The sequence below is a fragment of the Myxocyprinus asiaticus genome, chromosome 48 (genome assembly GCF_019703515.2).
Source record: "Myxocyprinus asiaticus isolate MX2 ecotype Aquarium Trade chromosome 48, UBuf_Myxa_2, whole genome shotgun sequence".
Taxonomy (NCBI): domain Eukaryota; kingdom Metazoa; phylum Chordata; class Actinopteri; order Cypriniformes; family Catostomidae; genus Myxocyprinus; species Myxocyprinus asiaticus.
The window spans coordinates 28,796,640-28,814,164 of NC_059391.1; the positions used below are offsets into that span (position 1 = coordinate 28,796,640).

Below are 17,525 nucleotides of genomic sequence, written 5' to 3' on the forward strand. Positions count from 1 at the left end.
AGCCTCACCCTTTTTCCTCCAAACATAACGATGGTCATTATAGCCAAACAGTTCAATTTTTGTTTCATCAGACCAGAGGACATTTCTCCAGAAAGTAAGTTCTTTGTCCCCATGTGCACTTGCAAACTGTAGTCTGGCTTTTTTATGGCGGTTTTGGAGCAGTGGCTTCATCCTTGCTGAGCAGCCTTTCAGGTTATGTCGATATAGGACTCGTTTTACTGTGGATATAGATACTTGTTTACCTGTTTCCTCCAGCATCTTCACAAGGTCCTTTGCTGTTGTTCTGGGATTGATTTGCACTTTTCGCACCAAACTACGTTCATCTCTAGGAGACAGAATGCGTCTCCTTCCTGGGCGGTATGATGGCTGTGTGGTCCCATGGTGTTTATACTTGCGTACTATTGTTTGTACAGATGAACGTGGTACCTTCAGGTGTTTGGAAATTGCTCCCAAGGATAAACCAGACTTGTGGAGCTCCACAATTTTTTTCTGAGGTCTTGGCTGATTTCTTTTGATTTTCCCATGATGTCAATCAAAGAGGCACTGAGTTTGAAGGTAGGCCTTAAAATACATCCACAGGTACACCTCCAATTCAGTACACCTCCTATCAGAAGCTAAATTAGGCTTGACATCATTTTCTGGAATTTTCCAAGCTGCTTAAAGGCACAGTTAACTTAGTGTATGTAAACTTCTGACCCACTGGAATTGTGATATAGTCCATTAAAAGTGAAACAGTCTGTCTGTAAACTATTGTTGAAAAAATTACTCGTGTCATGCACAAAGTAGATGTCCTAAATGACTTGCCAAAACTATAGTTTGCTAATATTAAATCTGTGGAGTGGTTAAAAAATGAGTTTTAATGACTTCAACCTAAGTGAATGTAAATTCTGACTTCAACAGTACATGTATACATTTTTATAGACTGATTCAAAAGCATCTGAAAAAATAACAAACGTTTCATTTAACGTAAAATTTCCGGTTTAAACAACTTCTGGTTCCAATCACTTCAAAATTATTAAACATGATTTTTGAAGTGACTGGAACAGAAGTCGCGTTAATTGGAAAACTTTAAATTTTACCAATTTTTTTTTTTTTAATTGACAGATAATTCCTAAGTTCTCATGGTGGCGTAGTGACTCGCCTCAATCCGGGTGGCTCTGGACGAATCTCAGTTGCCTCCGCGTCTGAGACCGTCAATCCGTGCATCTTATCACGTGGCTTGTTGACCTAGTATGTGTGGAGGCTCACGCTATTCTCCACGGCATCCACGCACAACTCACCACGTGCCCAACCGAGAATGAGAACCACATTATAGTGACCACGAGGAGGTTACCCCATGTGACTCTACCCTCCCTAACAACCGGGCCAATTTGGTTGCTTAGGAGACCTGACTGGAGTCACTCAGCATGCCCTGGATTCGAACTCGTGACTCCAGGTGTGATAGTCAGCGTCAATACTCGCTGAGCTACCCAGGCCCCCGCTGTCCATAACTTTGACAGATAAAAAAATAAATAAAAAATTTAGGAGGCAAGAAATAGAACTTGCGCATAAAATGTTTTCATTTTCACTCATCCAAGACAGTAAAAAAAGGGCATCTTTTACAGCAAAATAAAGCTAATGATGGATAAAAAATAACGCAACGTCTTCTGATTGGAACGTGCATTTTGCATAACCGAGAAAGAAACGATAGTCGAAAATTTCTACCGGTTGACACATTTGGATTTAACCGATACACTGCAAAAAATTATTTTCTTACTGACTATTTTTGTCTTATTTTCCAGTAAAAATATGTAAAAATTCTTAAAAAACATAAATTTATTTGATAAGCAAAATTACATCAGATATTTATGTCTTGTTTTCACAGAAATCTAACAAAATTGTGTAACATTTATGCCTATAACAAGAAGAAAACGATTTTCCAATGGGGTAAGAAAGGGAAAACACGTGTATTTTTCTTACCTCATTGTTAAAATGTTGTGTGTGTGTGTGTGTGTGTTTTGCTCTTGATAGAATTTGATGAGAAACGCAAATCTGAGCACAGTTTGAGACATAATTGAGATCTCTTCTGAAACTCTCAAAAGACTCCGTTTGCTCTCCATTTAATCTCATCACTGTCTAAGAGAAACAAAGGAGATATTCAAGAGTTCTCAACTGTGCTATTGCTGATAGCAGCAGGGAAAAACAGAACTTCAGTAATCGTTTGCAGGATAGTCTTATAGTCATAAATACTCTTATCCGTTCGCTTTTTCAGATGAAATATTGTTATGAAATGCAGTCGCACACACTTGACACACACATCCTGGTTCTGCCGTCTGCTGGCAAAGACGACGTTTCAGAATCTGCCTTGAAATTCTCCCAGCATGAAGACGTATCACCCTCACAAAAGTAAATCAAACTCTGCTCCTCTTGACACGTCAAACTTCAACTACTGCCAGCGCCTGCGCACAGATTCATGGGAATCAAATGAGCTATAAACAAAAACCATTAAGGATAAAAAATACAATGACATAAGTTCTATTTATCAGGCACAGCAGGTTCCGTCCTGTGAGATACTGCAGCTATACGGTATAGTGAGATTGTTATAGATTAGTTTGAGAAACTAAAGCTCCTGTTTTCGAAATAGGAAAATATAGTTGAGCAAACAATACACCCCCCATTACTGTAACCCTGCCAGCTTTTTACTGTAACTTATGTCAAAGCAAATCAGTTACTTCTAAACCATTACACTGTCACAGTTTACAGCCTATTAAAACACAGGGAATTGTTTTTGAGTCATAAAAACCCAGACACACAAAACAATACACATCATTAACTAATCTCCAACCACACCAAAACCCCCAAATCCGGACGCCAGCTTCCTCTTTGTTAATCGTGAGGTTTGTCATCCTTGATGGAGAACTCGTGGTCCCCGGCATTGAGAAATCTCGGGCCTTTGATGTGCACAGGTAAATAAGTGGAAAGTATTTGCACTTGTCTCGACCTGTCTGCGAGCGTTTGCGCAGCACTTGTGCGCTCTGGAAAGTATGTGTTTTGTGGCTTGTAATTCCCAAACCCCCTCCTGTGCATCCCATCTCAGGCTGGCGGAACACAAGACAAACTGCATTCCTCTTGGAATGTGATTTACTGTGCAGAGAGAGAGAGGAATTTTGTTTTTCAATTCGCTAGAATGTGACTTAACAGAAGCGCAAGGGGTGTTCGTATTGGACTAAGCAAATATGGGTATACATAAGTTCATTTATGGTGTTCATTCTTGCAATGCTATTCCAAAAATGCCCACTGCAGTCTTATTGCATCCTGTTTACTCGTAAGAATGACTAGATGATTTAAACAGTAAAGGCAGGGTCCAAAATTAACGTTTTGCCACACCTGCCAATGGTGGGTGAATTGAATACATTATTTAACCTAGTTGGATGCTAGGGTGTTCTGCCAGGTTTCTAGGTGGTTGCTCACTGTCCCAAGTCAAACGAGTCCACCCTTGAGTGTTTATGATATTCTGATCTCTAGATATGGCTCAGGTCCCTCCTTCAATATAAGTCTATGGGCTTTTCTTTTGCTCGTGAAAAAGTCTGTAAAAAGTGGGAACCTGGAATTGTTACTTTAATTATCGATTTCCACTTGATCTATCCTTTAAAGGAATGTTCCGGGTTCAATACAAGTTAATCTCAATGTTGATTACCACAGCAAATAATTTCAACTCACTGCTTGTTTATAACAAATTTAAAAAAAGAAGAAAATCGCGGTTACAGAAAGTCATACATACATAAACATTAAAATACACACCATTTTAAATGTTATACAATATACATATTAACATGATTTTAGTATGAAAAAGTCTATTCAATATGATTTTATTGTGGCGTTACGTCGTCATGGCAATAAAGTTGTAATATTGAATATAACTTTACACAGATAAGGTTATTAAACAATTTTATCACACTAAATTTATGTTAACATGTATGATTCCCAGATAGCACACGTACATCTTCGAGATGTCTGTTTTAGATCTTTTCATCTGGAAAGCATCACAATCTAATTAACATCTGCTAAACATCTTTTTCAAATATGACCTTTCATGTAGTGTGTTTTATAGCTGTTTGTGAATGTAAAAAAGTCTGCAAAGTTTCAGAAATCAAAGTGCACGACAAATGGAGTTATTGACTCCCAAAAGAAAGAACCGATTCTGAACACCTGAAACGAGTCGTTAGTGATTCCAGACTTACTTCCTGTACTAACCTACGTAATTTGGTAACAAAAAACCCGCCTCTGGTCTTCATTGGCTGCTCGCGAACAGCTTTGACCCGCCCTCAAACACTACACTAAACGGTAGACCAATCACAACAGACTGGGACATCTGACCTATCAGAGCAGAGTATGCTCTCTGAAAGGAGGAGTTTAGAATGAATCCTTTAGAACAGATCATTGAACGAGTCGTTTTTGACACTGGGAAAAAAGGTAATGCTGCAATTTAAATTATGAGCAAATTAAAGTGTTTTTTGACCTTGGATGCATGTAAATCTATTGTATGAGACCTTTAAAACAAAATTAGGCACGTTTAAAAACCATAATAGGTGCTATTTAAAAAGATCAGCTTTACAAACATTCTAAATCATAAACATCTCAAAGACATCTGATGAATGTCTTATTATATAGATGTATTGCAGATGTACATCACCCAGAGGTCTATTTGATGTGTGTGTTTACATCTTAAAAACGTATATTTTCACATTGCTTGCTCATCTTCAATACGTCTGTAAGACATTATCTCTCAGATGTCAATAAGACATTCATCAGATGTCTTTGAGACGTTTATGATTTAGAATGTTTGATGAAAAGATCTAAAACAGACATCTTGGAGATGTACGTGTGCTATCTGGGTTGTAACCGGCATTTTTTTTTTTTTTTTTTTTAAATAAACGAGTGGCAAGTCAGAATTATTTTTAGTGGAAATCAACATTATGCCACAAATGCCGTCGACTGAGATTAGTTAGTGTTGAACCTGGAACATTCCTTTAAAATAAATTTTGTTAGTGTAACTTCATGTAGTCAGGTTGATTTCGTCATATTAAATATTTTTGAATTAAATGAAAGCAGTTAATTTATACGTTACCACATAAAGCATTTTTTTTCAGTTAGGCTAGTCTTTTTAAAATGGTTTTAGATTGATAAATTAGGTCAGTAAATGTGATGCATTCCTTTAAGGGTATGTTAAGATACTCGTAGGTTTTTTCAGGTAAGAGAGAAACTGTTTAAACTGTCAGCCCACAGTTGATCACCAATTTATTCTGAAAGCTCTGACATGTTGTATTAGCATTGGATGGCTCGGGAAAAGGACTAGATTTAACTAGACGTTCCTCAAATAACTTTGCCTCAGGATAGACTAAACCTTCACTACAGGTGCCAAAAAGTGACAGTACATTCCAGTAGTGACTGACGTTCAGAAAGTGGTGCATTGTGGGAACTGAGAGTGCTGCATATCCCCCAAAATAAACACAATACACCACATCTTAAAGTAAAAACAAACACTACAAACCGTACTCTGGTAGTAACATGGTACAGCGAAGGTATCAGATGGTAATACCATGAATGATTCTGAACCATGAACTCAATGATTATTTATTTAACATGGTATTTCCATGGTGCATGTACAAAAACAAGCAGAGGATTCAGCTAAATAATATAGCTGGTTTACCAACATTTACATTTATGCATTTGGCAGACACTTTTATCCAAAGCAACTTACAGTGCCCTTATTACAGGGACAATCCCCCTGGAGCAACCTGGAGTTAAGTGCCTTGCTCAAGGACACAATGGTGGTGGCTGTGGGGATTGAACCAACAACCTTCTGATTACCAGTACAGTGCTTTAGTCCACTACACCACCACCATAAGGCAGTTTGCTGGTCTTAGCTAGTTTAACTGGTCTACCAGCCTGAACAGCTAACAAATGGCCCAAAGCCCTTTAAAACCACTAAACTAAACCAGCCTGACCAGTGAAAACCAGCTGAAACCTGCAAACTACATTAGTCTGGTTAAAGCTGGGGGGGGGGTTGCTGGGTTTTTATAAGAGGTATGACAAGACTGCAAACTGACTGACAGAAACATTCCTGTGATTAAAAACACACAGAGATAGGTCACAGTAGCAGTGCAGGAATGTAAACATTGACATGGATGGATTCCACAGGCCAAACTTTATGTTTGCGGGTTGTCGTCGCAGTTCTAAACATTTTGATTTGAACGCAAAAGCATTACTGTGCTTTGCAGTTGGTTTCTGGTTTTGGCTCTGGCTCAAATGCACCTTAGAAGCTGGAAAAGTCTGCTTAACAGTTCCATGCTGTCATCTCATGTACTGTTTTTCTCCTATCAGGAAGTGAATTACTTTGATTGGAGCCTTGAAACGTTGCTGGAATGTAGAAATTGTGATCCTGTTTGTGTTTCTCATAAAATTATTGTTTGAAGTACCATTTGCCTCATTGTGCCGGTAATGTCTCTGGTTACACATGTAACCTCGGTTCTATGAGATGAAGGGAACATTGCCGTAAGCACTATGGAACAGTCCTTTCTGACTGAGGGACAAGAGTGAGTCATTTGTGTTATGAAACTCTGAAGTAGTAGTGCGGCCAGCTTTGGCAATGTCTCTTTCCCTTCATCTCAGGAACTGAGGTTACATGTGTAGCCGTAGACATTCCCTATTGATTCAGTTCACTCGACATTGCCTTAAGCACTATTGGGAACAGTATCCCATCACATTGCACTACGTGACTACACTCCCAGAGTTATAACACTAAACAGAGATATTCATAAGGAGTCACAGGCCGATGACTTAAAAGTCATATTAAAGTGTATATGAATAGTCCCACATGGCGGACGCCAGATGGAAATTAATGTAGTCTGGGATCTATATGAACCATATAGATATACACAGTATGGTTTATTAACCCTCTCACAACATAGTTGAAAAAGTAGGTTTTATTTCTTATGGGAGTATTTATGAGTTTTAAAGCAGCAGTTATAATCGGTAGCCCGCCCGTAATAAAGGCTTGGGCTTACCTGCATGAATGTAAGATGCACTCTATACAGAGAGGACTTGTGAGGAGATGGACGCCACGTCCAGGTTATAACATCTCGCGAGTTTTGTGAGGACCATCCTGCTGCCAAACATATGTCCTGTAAGGACACACTGTTTGTCCATGCCCATGAAGAGGCCATGCCTCTGGTTGAATGTGCTTTGACACCAAAAGGGCAATTCACGCCCTGTGATTCATAAGCGAGGGCGATCGCATCAACGAACCAATGGGAGAGCCTTTGTTTGGAAATGGAAATTCCTTTTGTGCATCCTCCATAACAAATAAAGAGCTGATCTGACAGCCTAAATTGACATGTGCGCTCAACATATGTACTGTATGCAATGCTCTCACCAGGCATAACATGTGCATAGATTGCTCTTCATCTGAATTAAATGGTGGGGGAAAGAAGGCTTGCAAACTAACCACCTGAGCCCTGTAGAGCATTGATAAAACCTTAGACATGTAGCCTTTCTAGGTTTAATAGTGGCTTTTGACAGATCTGGACCAAACCAGATCAAAGTCACCCACTTGTTTAAATGAGGCCGAGGCCAAAGCCAATAGGAGTGCGGCCTTTAAGGAAAGCACCTGCAGCTCAACAGATTCCAGTGGCTCGAACGGGGAGTTTGTGAGTACCTTCAGCACCAAATTTAAGTCCCAATTCAGGGCAAGGGGTGTTCAAATGCCTCACTCCCCTAAGGAACTTTATGACTAGATGTTTGCCTATCAGCGAGCCAGCCTCCAGGGTTTGGTATGCTGAGATGGTCACTATATAAACCTTGAGTGTTGACGGGGTAAGACACTCTGAAATTCAGACGGGATTAACCGGACTGCTCACTGGGTGCTCGGCCATCCGCATGCCCACGCCGTCTGCTCAAAGAGCTCCAGGAAGGCCTCTGGATCATCTTGGGAGCCCATCTTGACTAGTGGAACCTGGGGCGGGGCGGTCGCAGGGTCCGGGGTCGTGGCAGCAGCCCCCTCCTGGTGCAGCAAGCTCCGGAATATCTGCCGGTCCTCCGCTTGGGCCTGGAAGAGCGCAATGAGCCGCTGCTCCTATTCGGTGCGCAGCTCGAGGAGGGCCTGATGTTGTGTCTGCTGGATGCTGGCGAGGGTCTTGAAAACATCCTCCAGAGGTGAGGTATCCATGGTGGCATTCTTCCTCCCTTAAATCCCGGGTATCGCCACCAGTGTAAAAGGTCTCTTAATGGAAAAGAGGAAGCGGGAGACGGAGAGATCCTACTCAAAAAGGTACTTTTTATTTTTACAAACACAAATTCGCTTTTCAGTGTAATCGTAATAACAGCACAGTCTTAGTGTGTGCGTGGCAGCTCTGTCTCCTCACTGGCATCCGGCTCTTTTTTCAAACCTGTCTCCACTCTCACTGCAATGACAAACAGCTGTTAGAGACAATCATTGCCAGGTGATGATCCTTACTGTTCTTATCTCCTGATCTCGCTCTCCATTCATAAGCCGGCGCACAACCACACCCCCACCACCACCACATATATATCAAAAGGATACAGTAACTCCAGCAGGAGTGCTGTGGGAAGCAGGTACTGCTGTGATACTGCTGTTTCTGTCTCTCAACCGTGTTGATCAACGATGAGCGTCTGAAGCGAAGAACCTGTTCACCGAGAGCATCTTTGACGGCGATGTGGAGAACTCTTCAGTGAAACACACAGGGGAGTGGAAAGCCTCTCAGTGCAGGTGCTGAGCACAGGTGACGAGTCAAGACAAAGATGAAGTTCGTAGTCTTGAAGGAAGAAAATTCTGAAGAAATGGTGACTGAGCGCCCGCTTATATAAGCCAACTGCGCACCTGAAGGGGCGGGGCTCAGACACCATTGCCAATCAGAGGATTGGCGTGATTGTATAATGGTTTCAACAAGGTCATCTAGAAGGACTTCCCCATAGTGCTTACGGCAATGTCGAGTGAACTGAATCGACAGGGAACTTATTATTGTTTAATTTAATGTCTCTCATGAATTGTATTCAACTGTAATTTTTATATCTGCAGTTTTTCCGAAATAAAAACAGAGTTTTTAAAACTTTATTTAAACAACAAATAATTAAAGTTAAAACAGTTCACATTGAACTAGATTTTTGGTGCTTTTCCATTCAAAACTCAGGTTGCAGCTAGGCCGTTGCTATGCGGTTGCTAGGGTATTCTGGGTGGCAGCTTGGTCATTGTTATGTGGTTACTAGGGATGTTCTGGGTGGCAGTTAGGCTGTTGCTATGTGGTTACTGGGGGTGTTCTAGGTGGTTGCTAGGTCATTGTTATGCAGTTACTAGGGGTGTTCTGGGTGGTTGCTAGGTCATTGCTATGTGGTTACTGGGGGTGTTCTGGGTGATTGCTAGGCTGTCTCTATGCGGCTAATGGGGTGTTCTGGATGGCAGCAAGGCCACTGCTATATGGTTACTAGGGTGTTCTAAGTGGTTGCTAGGGTGTTGATTTGTGTTTACTAGAGTGTTCCAGGTGGCAGCTAACCTGTTGCTATGCGAATAATAGGGTTGTTGTGGATGGTTGATATGTATTTACTAGGGTGTTCTTGATTACAACTAGGCTGTTGCTATGCGGTTTCTAGGGTGTTCTGGGTGGCAGCTAGGCCATTGCTATGCAGTTACTAGCTAGGGTGTTCTGGGTAGTTGCTAGGCTGTTGCTATGCAGTTACTAGGATGTTCTGGTGGCTGCTAGGTAGTTGTATATTTACACAATACATCAAACATTTAAACACGATCGAATAATGCATGTTTTATTTATATACACTGGTGGCCAAAAATTTGGAATAATGTACAGATTTTGGTCTTATGGAAAGAAATTGCTACTTTTATTCACCAAAGTGGCATTCAACTGAACACAATGTATAGTCAAGACATTAATAATGTGAAAAATTGTTATTATAATTTGAAAAAACTTAATCTACTTCAAAGAGTTCTCATCAAAAAATCCTCCACGTGCAGCAGTAACAGCTTTGCAGATCCTTGGCATCCTAGCTGTCAGTTTGTCCAGACACTCAGGTGACATTTCACCCCACACTTCCTGTAGCACTTGCCATAGATGTGTCTGTCTTGTCGGACACTTCTCAAGCACCTTACAGTCTAGCTGATCCCACAAAAGCTCAATGGGGTTAAGATCCATTACACTCTTTTTCAATTATCTGTTGTCCAATGTCTGTGTTTCTTTGCCCACTCTAACCTTTTCTTTTTGATTTTCTGTTTCAAAAGTGTTTTTTTCTTTGCAATTCTTCCCATAAGGCCTGCACCCCTGAGTCTTCTCTTTACTGTTGTACATGAAACTGGTGTTGAGCGGGTAGAATTCAATGAAGCTGTCAGCTGAGGACATGTGAGGTGTCTATTTCTCAAACTAGAGACTCTGATGTACTTATCCTCTTGTTTAGTTGTACATCTGGTCTTCCACATCTCTTTCTGTCCTTGTTAGAGTCAGTTGTCCTTTGTCTTTGAAGACTGTAGTGTACACCTTTGTATGAAATCTTTTTCAAGCATTGTATAGCCTTCATTCCTCAAAACAATGATTGACTGATGAGTTTCTAGAGAAAGCTGTTTCTTTTTTGCCATTTTTCACCTAATATTGACCTTAAGACATGCCAGTCTATTGCATACTGTGGCAACTCAAAAACAAACACAAAGACAATGTTAAGCTTCATTTAATGAACCAAATAGCTTTCAACTGTGTTTGATATAATGGCAAGTGATTTTCTAGTACCAAATGATCAATTTATCATGATTACTCAAGGATAAGGTGTTAGAGTGATGGCTGCTGTCTAGATTTGATCAAAAATGACTTTTTTCAAATAGTGATGGTGCTGTTTTTTACATCAGTAATGTCCTGACTATACTTTATGATCAGCTGAATGCCACTTTGGTGAATTAAAGTACCAATTTCCTTCCAAAACAGCAAAATCTGTACATCATTCCAAACATTTGGCTGCCAGTGTGTGTGTATATATATATATATATATATATATATATATATATATATATATATATATATATATATATATATATACAGCACGTGTTCTATCTAGGATGGTCTTTCCAACCTGCATTTACATTCTGATTATTTATGTGTATAGATACAGTATATATATATATATATATATATATATATATATATATATATGTTCAGGAAGTATAATATGTATTTCAGGCTCTTGGTTGGCGCTCCCTTTGAGAGCAGCGGTGCACACCAGACAGGTGACGTCTACAGATGTCCATTAGACAGCAAACCCATCACAAACTGCACACGACTGCATCTAGGTATTATATCACCTGTCTGATGCATAAATAAAATTATTATAAATAAGATTTATTCTTAATATTATCATGCGGCGCATTGAGTGGCACAACATTTTTTTATTTTTCTCGACTCTCTTACCGTTGGGTTGTTTTCAAGGAAAGATATCCCTGAACAACGTGTCGGAGCGCAAGGACAGAATGAGGTTGGGAATGACTCTCGCTTCCAACCCGAAGGACAACAGCTTTGTGGTAAGTGTGTTTATGTTGAAAGTACTTCTCGAAATAGTTCACATCTGTACACTGGAGTGTAACATTGTTAACTAAAGCAAAATACGTAGGCCAGTGTTTAAATCACACAGAGTGGCATGTGTCCCACCCTACATTTCCTGTTTCACCTGGAAATGTCACATTATGGAAATAAAATGGTTTGTGAACAGTGTTTTATGTTGAGTTTAAAGCTGTGTTGTGTTTCAGGCATGTGGTCCGCTGTGGTCGTATGAATGTGGAAGTTCCTACTACAGTACGGGCATCTGTTCAAGAGTCAACAGCACCTTCAAATTCACCCACAGCATCGCTCCAGCATTTCAAAGTAAAGTACCGTAAACTATAGTAAAGTAAAAAAGTTAGTAGTTAGGATTGAGAGGTTATTTACTTGACTGGTGAGCGCCAATATATGCCTTTTTACACCAACTCTGATTTAAAATATTTGTAAAGTCCTAGAAATTAATATCTGGTACTTCACATGCTGTAAAGTAAAAATGTTCCACTCCAAACAATTCTTCATTGTGTTTGTTTTAATACTAAGTAACTAAGGACTTAAATATTAAGGACTGAATCCAGAATAATGAGAAAACTGCAGCTGTTTGTTTTGATTGATAAAGAGTAATTAATAAAGTTGCACACAGTTAGCCTGTGAAATTAAAGATCAAACCTTAAAGTCCTTTCTTTTATGATAGCGATATTAACAGTAACAATTTCTTCACAGGATGTGAGACCTACATGGATATAGTGATTGTTCTTGATGGATCCAACTCCATCTACCCCTGGTATGAAGTTCAGGATTTCCTGATAAATGTCCTACAGAAGTTTTACGTCGGTCCGGGACAGATCCAGGTGCGTTGGAATTACGACCTGGAAAATCAGTTTGGCCTGTTATGGTCATGATTTATACATGGAGTTTACAAGAAAAGTGCTTAACATTTTACTCATGAGAGTCGATACCTTCAGTCTTTACATTGCAAACAAATCCAATAATTCAAAGGATTTACTACATCAGACAGTTCACAATTACATGCATGTGAAAGCAAGTGTAATTTTTTACAATATAACATGGACATTATACATTTTTATTTCAATAATCTAACATAATGGTCATATAGCTTTATCTACATTTAATATACGTACAGTAGTGTATAATGTCCAAAAATATATATATTTGGAAAAAATAACTAACTAAAATGTATTCAAAATACATCAAAAATATACATTTATACAGGGGCGGAGCCAGGAGTTTTTCACAGGGGTGGCCGGGCAGGGCCCAGCGATCATTCTGTGGTGGCACAGAAATTTTCGGGCAGTACATGTTAAGTCTTTTGCCCAAAAATGGCAATTGCGAGTGGGGTGGCCAATGGGGTCCATGGTGGCCACGGCCACCCCTGGCCACCCCCTAGCTCCGCCACTGCATTTATATAAATGTATATATTTAAATAACATTTATTCAAGATATTTATTTAATATATACATTTATATTATATATGAAATATTTAAATATTTTATATATTAACATTTCTATGTTTTAATTTATTAGCAAAATAGGTCACACTTTATATTAGGTGGCCATAACTACTATGTACTAACATTAAATACATACAAGACTCTGTATTTACTGTGTAACTACATGTTGTTCTGCAAACTGCCCACAATTGCTGCTACTGATGTTGAGGTATGGGTAGGTTTAGGAGTAAGGGTAGGGTTAGAGTTAGGTTTTGGGGTAAGGGATGGTTTAGGGGTACAGTTAACAGTGTAACTACAAAATGTAATGCAAGTACTTTAAATGTAATTACAATGCACAAACATGTGTGTACATAATAAGTACATTGTATCAAATGGTTAAGTACATGGTAGTTAAGGCCACCTAATATAAAGTTGAAATTTCCAAGAGAATTCCTCTATAGTATTATAATTAACATCAAGTATGATTTGATGAAAGGCATGTTGTGTCCCATCCGTTGTTCAGGTGGCTGTGATCCAGTACGGTGTGCGAGTGGTCCATGAGTTTCGTCTGAATGAGTTTCGTACGGTTGAGGAGGTAGTAGCTGCAGCGCAGAATATCGACCAGCGCGGCGGCGAGGAAACTCGCACGGCACTCGGGATTAACATGGCTCGGTATAGTGCCTCATTACTGTTGTGACATTTTACTGCTGTGATACTGCTGTTTCTGTCTCTCAACCGTATTGTCTTGTGTGCATCATTATTAGTTATTTTGAGTAAGTGAAATAAATCATGTTACATTTGAGACATCCTTTGTGATATATTATGTAAATTGTTCAATTCTAGTGGGGTAACACTATACAAATTAAGTGTAACAAAATTGCGTACCAACAACTATACTGTGTGGCCATATTGATCTCATTCGTATTCACAGATATTATTCGTGAATATTCAATTTTGTACGTTGAAGGTATTTGCATATGTACAACAAAGAGGCGTACGAATCTGTTTCATCTTAGCATACGAGAATTAGCTTGAACCATATTTTGGGTACGAATATCTATGAATACTAATGAGATCATGTTAATGTGTATTTCTATCAGAACTCAAGCATTCAAACATGGTGGTCGGCCAGATGCTAAGAAGGTCATGATTGTGATCACTGATGGGGAATCACACGACAGCCCAGACCTAAAGAGCGCCGTGGAGGACAGCGAGAGGGAGAATATTACCTTGTACGGAATCGCTGTGAGTTGATTTTATGTTCCAGTTAGCCTACGACTGTACTTGTTACCAACAGAAACTTCCAAAAGCGTTCTTCAGATGTTCTCTTTGGTGCATTAGTGATGTTCCTTTCAAAAAAGTGCACAGTGTTAAGAGCTGATTTTTCTTGAAGTTTGGATATTCAATGTCGTTGAAGGTTCTTGGCTCATATAACCGGCGTGGAATCAATCCTGAAGCTTTTCTGAGGGAAATCAAGTTCATAGCCACCGATCCTGAGGAGCACTTCTTTAGCGTCACCGATGAGTCTGCCTTGAAGGACATCGTTGATGCTCTGGGAGAGAAGATCTTCAGTTTGGAGGGTATGAGCGCAACCTTTGTGACATCAGTGAAAAACCTCTGTTTGTTCTCTAGCAACATACTAAAAACCCCTCCAAACACCCTAAAAACCACTCAGTACACCCTAGCAACCGCATAGAGGCCTTTAAAACCACTCAGAAAACCCTAGTAACAGTATAAAGACCTGCTTATAAACCCTCAGAACACCTTAGCAACCACAAAATGACCTGTTAAAAATATTCAGAACACCTTAAAACCACTTAAAACACTCTAGTAACAACAAAATGACCTGGCTAAAAATACTCAAAACTCCCCAAAAACCACTCAGAACACCTTAAAACCAATCAGAACACCCTAGCAACCGCAAAACACTCTAACAACACTCAGAACACCCTAAAGACCACTCAGAACACCCTAGCAATTTCAGAACAACCGACTAAAAAACACTCAAAACTGGCAAAAAAAAAAAAAAAAAACACCCTAGTAACCACATCATGACCTACTTAAATACCATCAGAACACCCCTTGCAACTGCATAACGACCTGCTAAAATCCACTTAGAACACTCTAGCAACTATATAACAACCAGCTAATAAACACTCAGAACACCTTAAAACCACTCAGAACACCCTAGTAACTGCAAAACAACTGGCTAAAAACACTCAAAACACCCTAAAAACCACTCAGAACACCCTATCAATGCAAAATGACCTGTTAACAAACGCTCAGAACACTTTCAAACCACTCAGAACACCCTAGCAACTGCATAAAAACCAGCTAAAAACACTCAAAACACCTTAAAACCACTCAGGACACCCAAGTAACCGCATCATGACCTGCTTAAAAACCCTCAGAACACCCTCGCAACTGCATAGATACATGCAAAAACCCACTCAGAACACCCTTGCAACTGCATAACAACCAGCAAAAAAACACTCAAAAAACCTTACAACCACTCAGAACACCCTAGCAACCGCATAATGACCCCCAAAAAACACTCAAAACACCCTAAAAACACTCAGAACACATTAGTAATGAAATAACAACCAGCTAAAAAATACTCAAAATACCCTAGCAACCGGATAATGACCCCCTAAAAAACACTCAAAACACCCTAAAAAACACTCAGAACACCCTAGTAACTGCATAACAACTGGCAAAAAACACTCGAAACACCCTAAAAACCACTCAGAACACCCTAGCAACTGCGGAACAACTGGCTAAAAAACACTCAAAACTTGCTAAAACACTCAGAACACCCTAGCAACTGTTAAACAACCAACTAAAAACCACTCAAAACACTTACAAACAACTCAGAACACCCTAGCAACCAGATAATGACCCCCTAAAAACCACTCAGAACACCCTAGTAGCTGCATAGCAACTGGCTCAAAACTGTCAAAATACCTTAAAACCACTCAGAACACCCTAGCAACTGTTTAACAACCAACTAAAAACCACTCAAAACACTTACAAACAACTCAGAACACCCTAGCAACCAGATAATGACCCTCTAAAAACACCCTAAAAACCACCCAGAACACCCTAGTAACTGTTATAACGACCTGCTTAAAACACTCAAAACACCTTATAACCACTCAGAACACCCTAGCAACCGGATAATGACCCCCTAAAAAACACTCAAAACACCCTAAAACCACTCAGAACACCCTAGCAACTGTTTAACAACCAACTAAAAACCACTCAAAACACTTACAAACAACCCAGAATACCCTAGCAACCGGATAATGACCCCCTAAAAACCACCCAGAACACCCTAGTAACTGTTATAACGACCTGCTCAAAACACTCAAAACACCCTAAAAACACTCAGACAACCTAGTAACTGCATAACAACCGGCTAAAAACACAAAAACACCCTAAAAACCACTCAGAACACCCAGCAACTGTTATAACGACCTGCTTTAAAACACTCAGAACGCCCTAGTAACTGCATAACAACCAGCTGAAAAACACTCAAAACACCTTATAACCACTCAGAACATCCTAGCGTCCACATAATGACCCCCTAAATACACTCAAATCACCCTAAATAACACTCAGAACACACTCACAATTGTTATAACAATCTGCTTAAAAACACTCAAAACACCCTAAAAACACTCAGAACATCCTAGCAACTGCGGAACAACTGGCTAAAAAACACTCAGAACACCGTAGCAACTGCTTAACTACCAACTAAAACCACTCAAAACACCTACAAACAACTCAGAACACATTAGCAACTGCATAGATACATGCTAAAAAACACTTAGAACACCCTAGCGACTGCATAACAACAGGCTAAAAAACACTCAAAACACCTTTTAACCACTCAGAACACCCCTAGCAACCACATAGAGGCATGTTAAAAACCTCTCAAAACACTTTAAACCCACTTAGAACACCTTAGCAAGCTCATAACAACCTGCTAAAAACACTCAAAACACCCTAAAAACCACTCAGAACACCCTAGTAACCGCATCATGACCTGCTTAAAAACCCTCAGAACACCCTCGCAACTGCATAACGCCCTGCTAAAATCCACTTAGAGACATGATTAAAACCTCTCAGAACAAATTAGCAACCACACATCAACACCCTGTCAACCATCCACAGAACCACTCACATTTTGTCAGGAAATAAAGTATAATATAGTAGAAATATAATGGTGCTTTGTTACAAACCCCTGTGGCAAACATTTGGAACTATTTTGTTTGCCACAAATTAAGTTCAAGTTTGCTACAAATAAATATATATATTTTTTGGGACTATTTGCAGGCACAAACCAGAACGGAACGGCCTTCGGTCTGCAGATGTCCCAAGCTGGATTCTCCTTTCATATCGTGGAAGTGAGTTCATCCCGAATTGTACCGAGCAGACAAAATATAAATATAGACAACATTGCTAATGTGCGGAGAATTATATTAAGTTCTCA

General features: G+C 39.6%; 1 protein-coding gene across 2 annotated transcripts in view; it reads left to right on the top strand.

Annotated features, from left to right (window-relative positions):
* Positions 1-17,525, top strand: part of LOC127437102 (integrin alpha-11-like) — a 563,744-nt gene that overhangs the window by 11,532 nt on the left and 534,687 nt on the right. For both annotated transcript variants that reach the window (XR_007896521.1, XM_051691773.1), the window contains exons 3-10: positions 11,229-11,338; positions 11,475-11,566; positions 11,792-11,906; positions 12,303-12,430; positions 13,554-13,702; positions 14,131-14,275; positions 14,448-14,610; positions 17,369-17,439. Coding sequence is in view for 1 of the 2 variants with exons in the window: in XM_051691773.1 (XP_051547733.1) it covers positions 11,229-11,338; positions 11,475-11,566; positions 11,792-11,906; positions 12,303-12,430; positions 13,554-13,702; positions 14,131-14,275; positions 14,448-14,610; positions 17,369-17,439 (973 nt within the window). In the remaining variant the exon portion in view is untranslated. The remainder of the gene's footprint in view (positions 1-11,228; positions 11,339-11,474; positions 11,567-11,791; positions 11,907-12,302; positions 12,431-13,553; positions 13,703-14,130; positions 14,276-14,447; positions 14,611-17,368; positions 17,440-17,525) is intronic.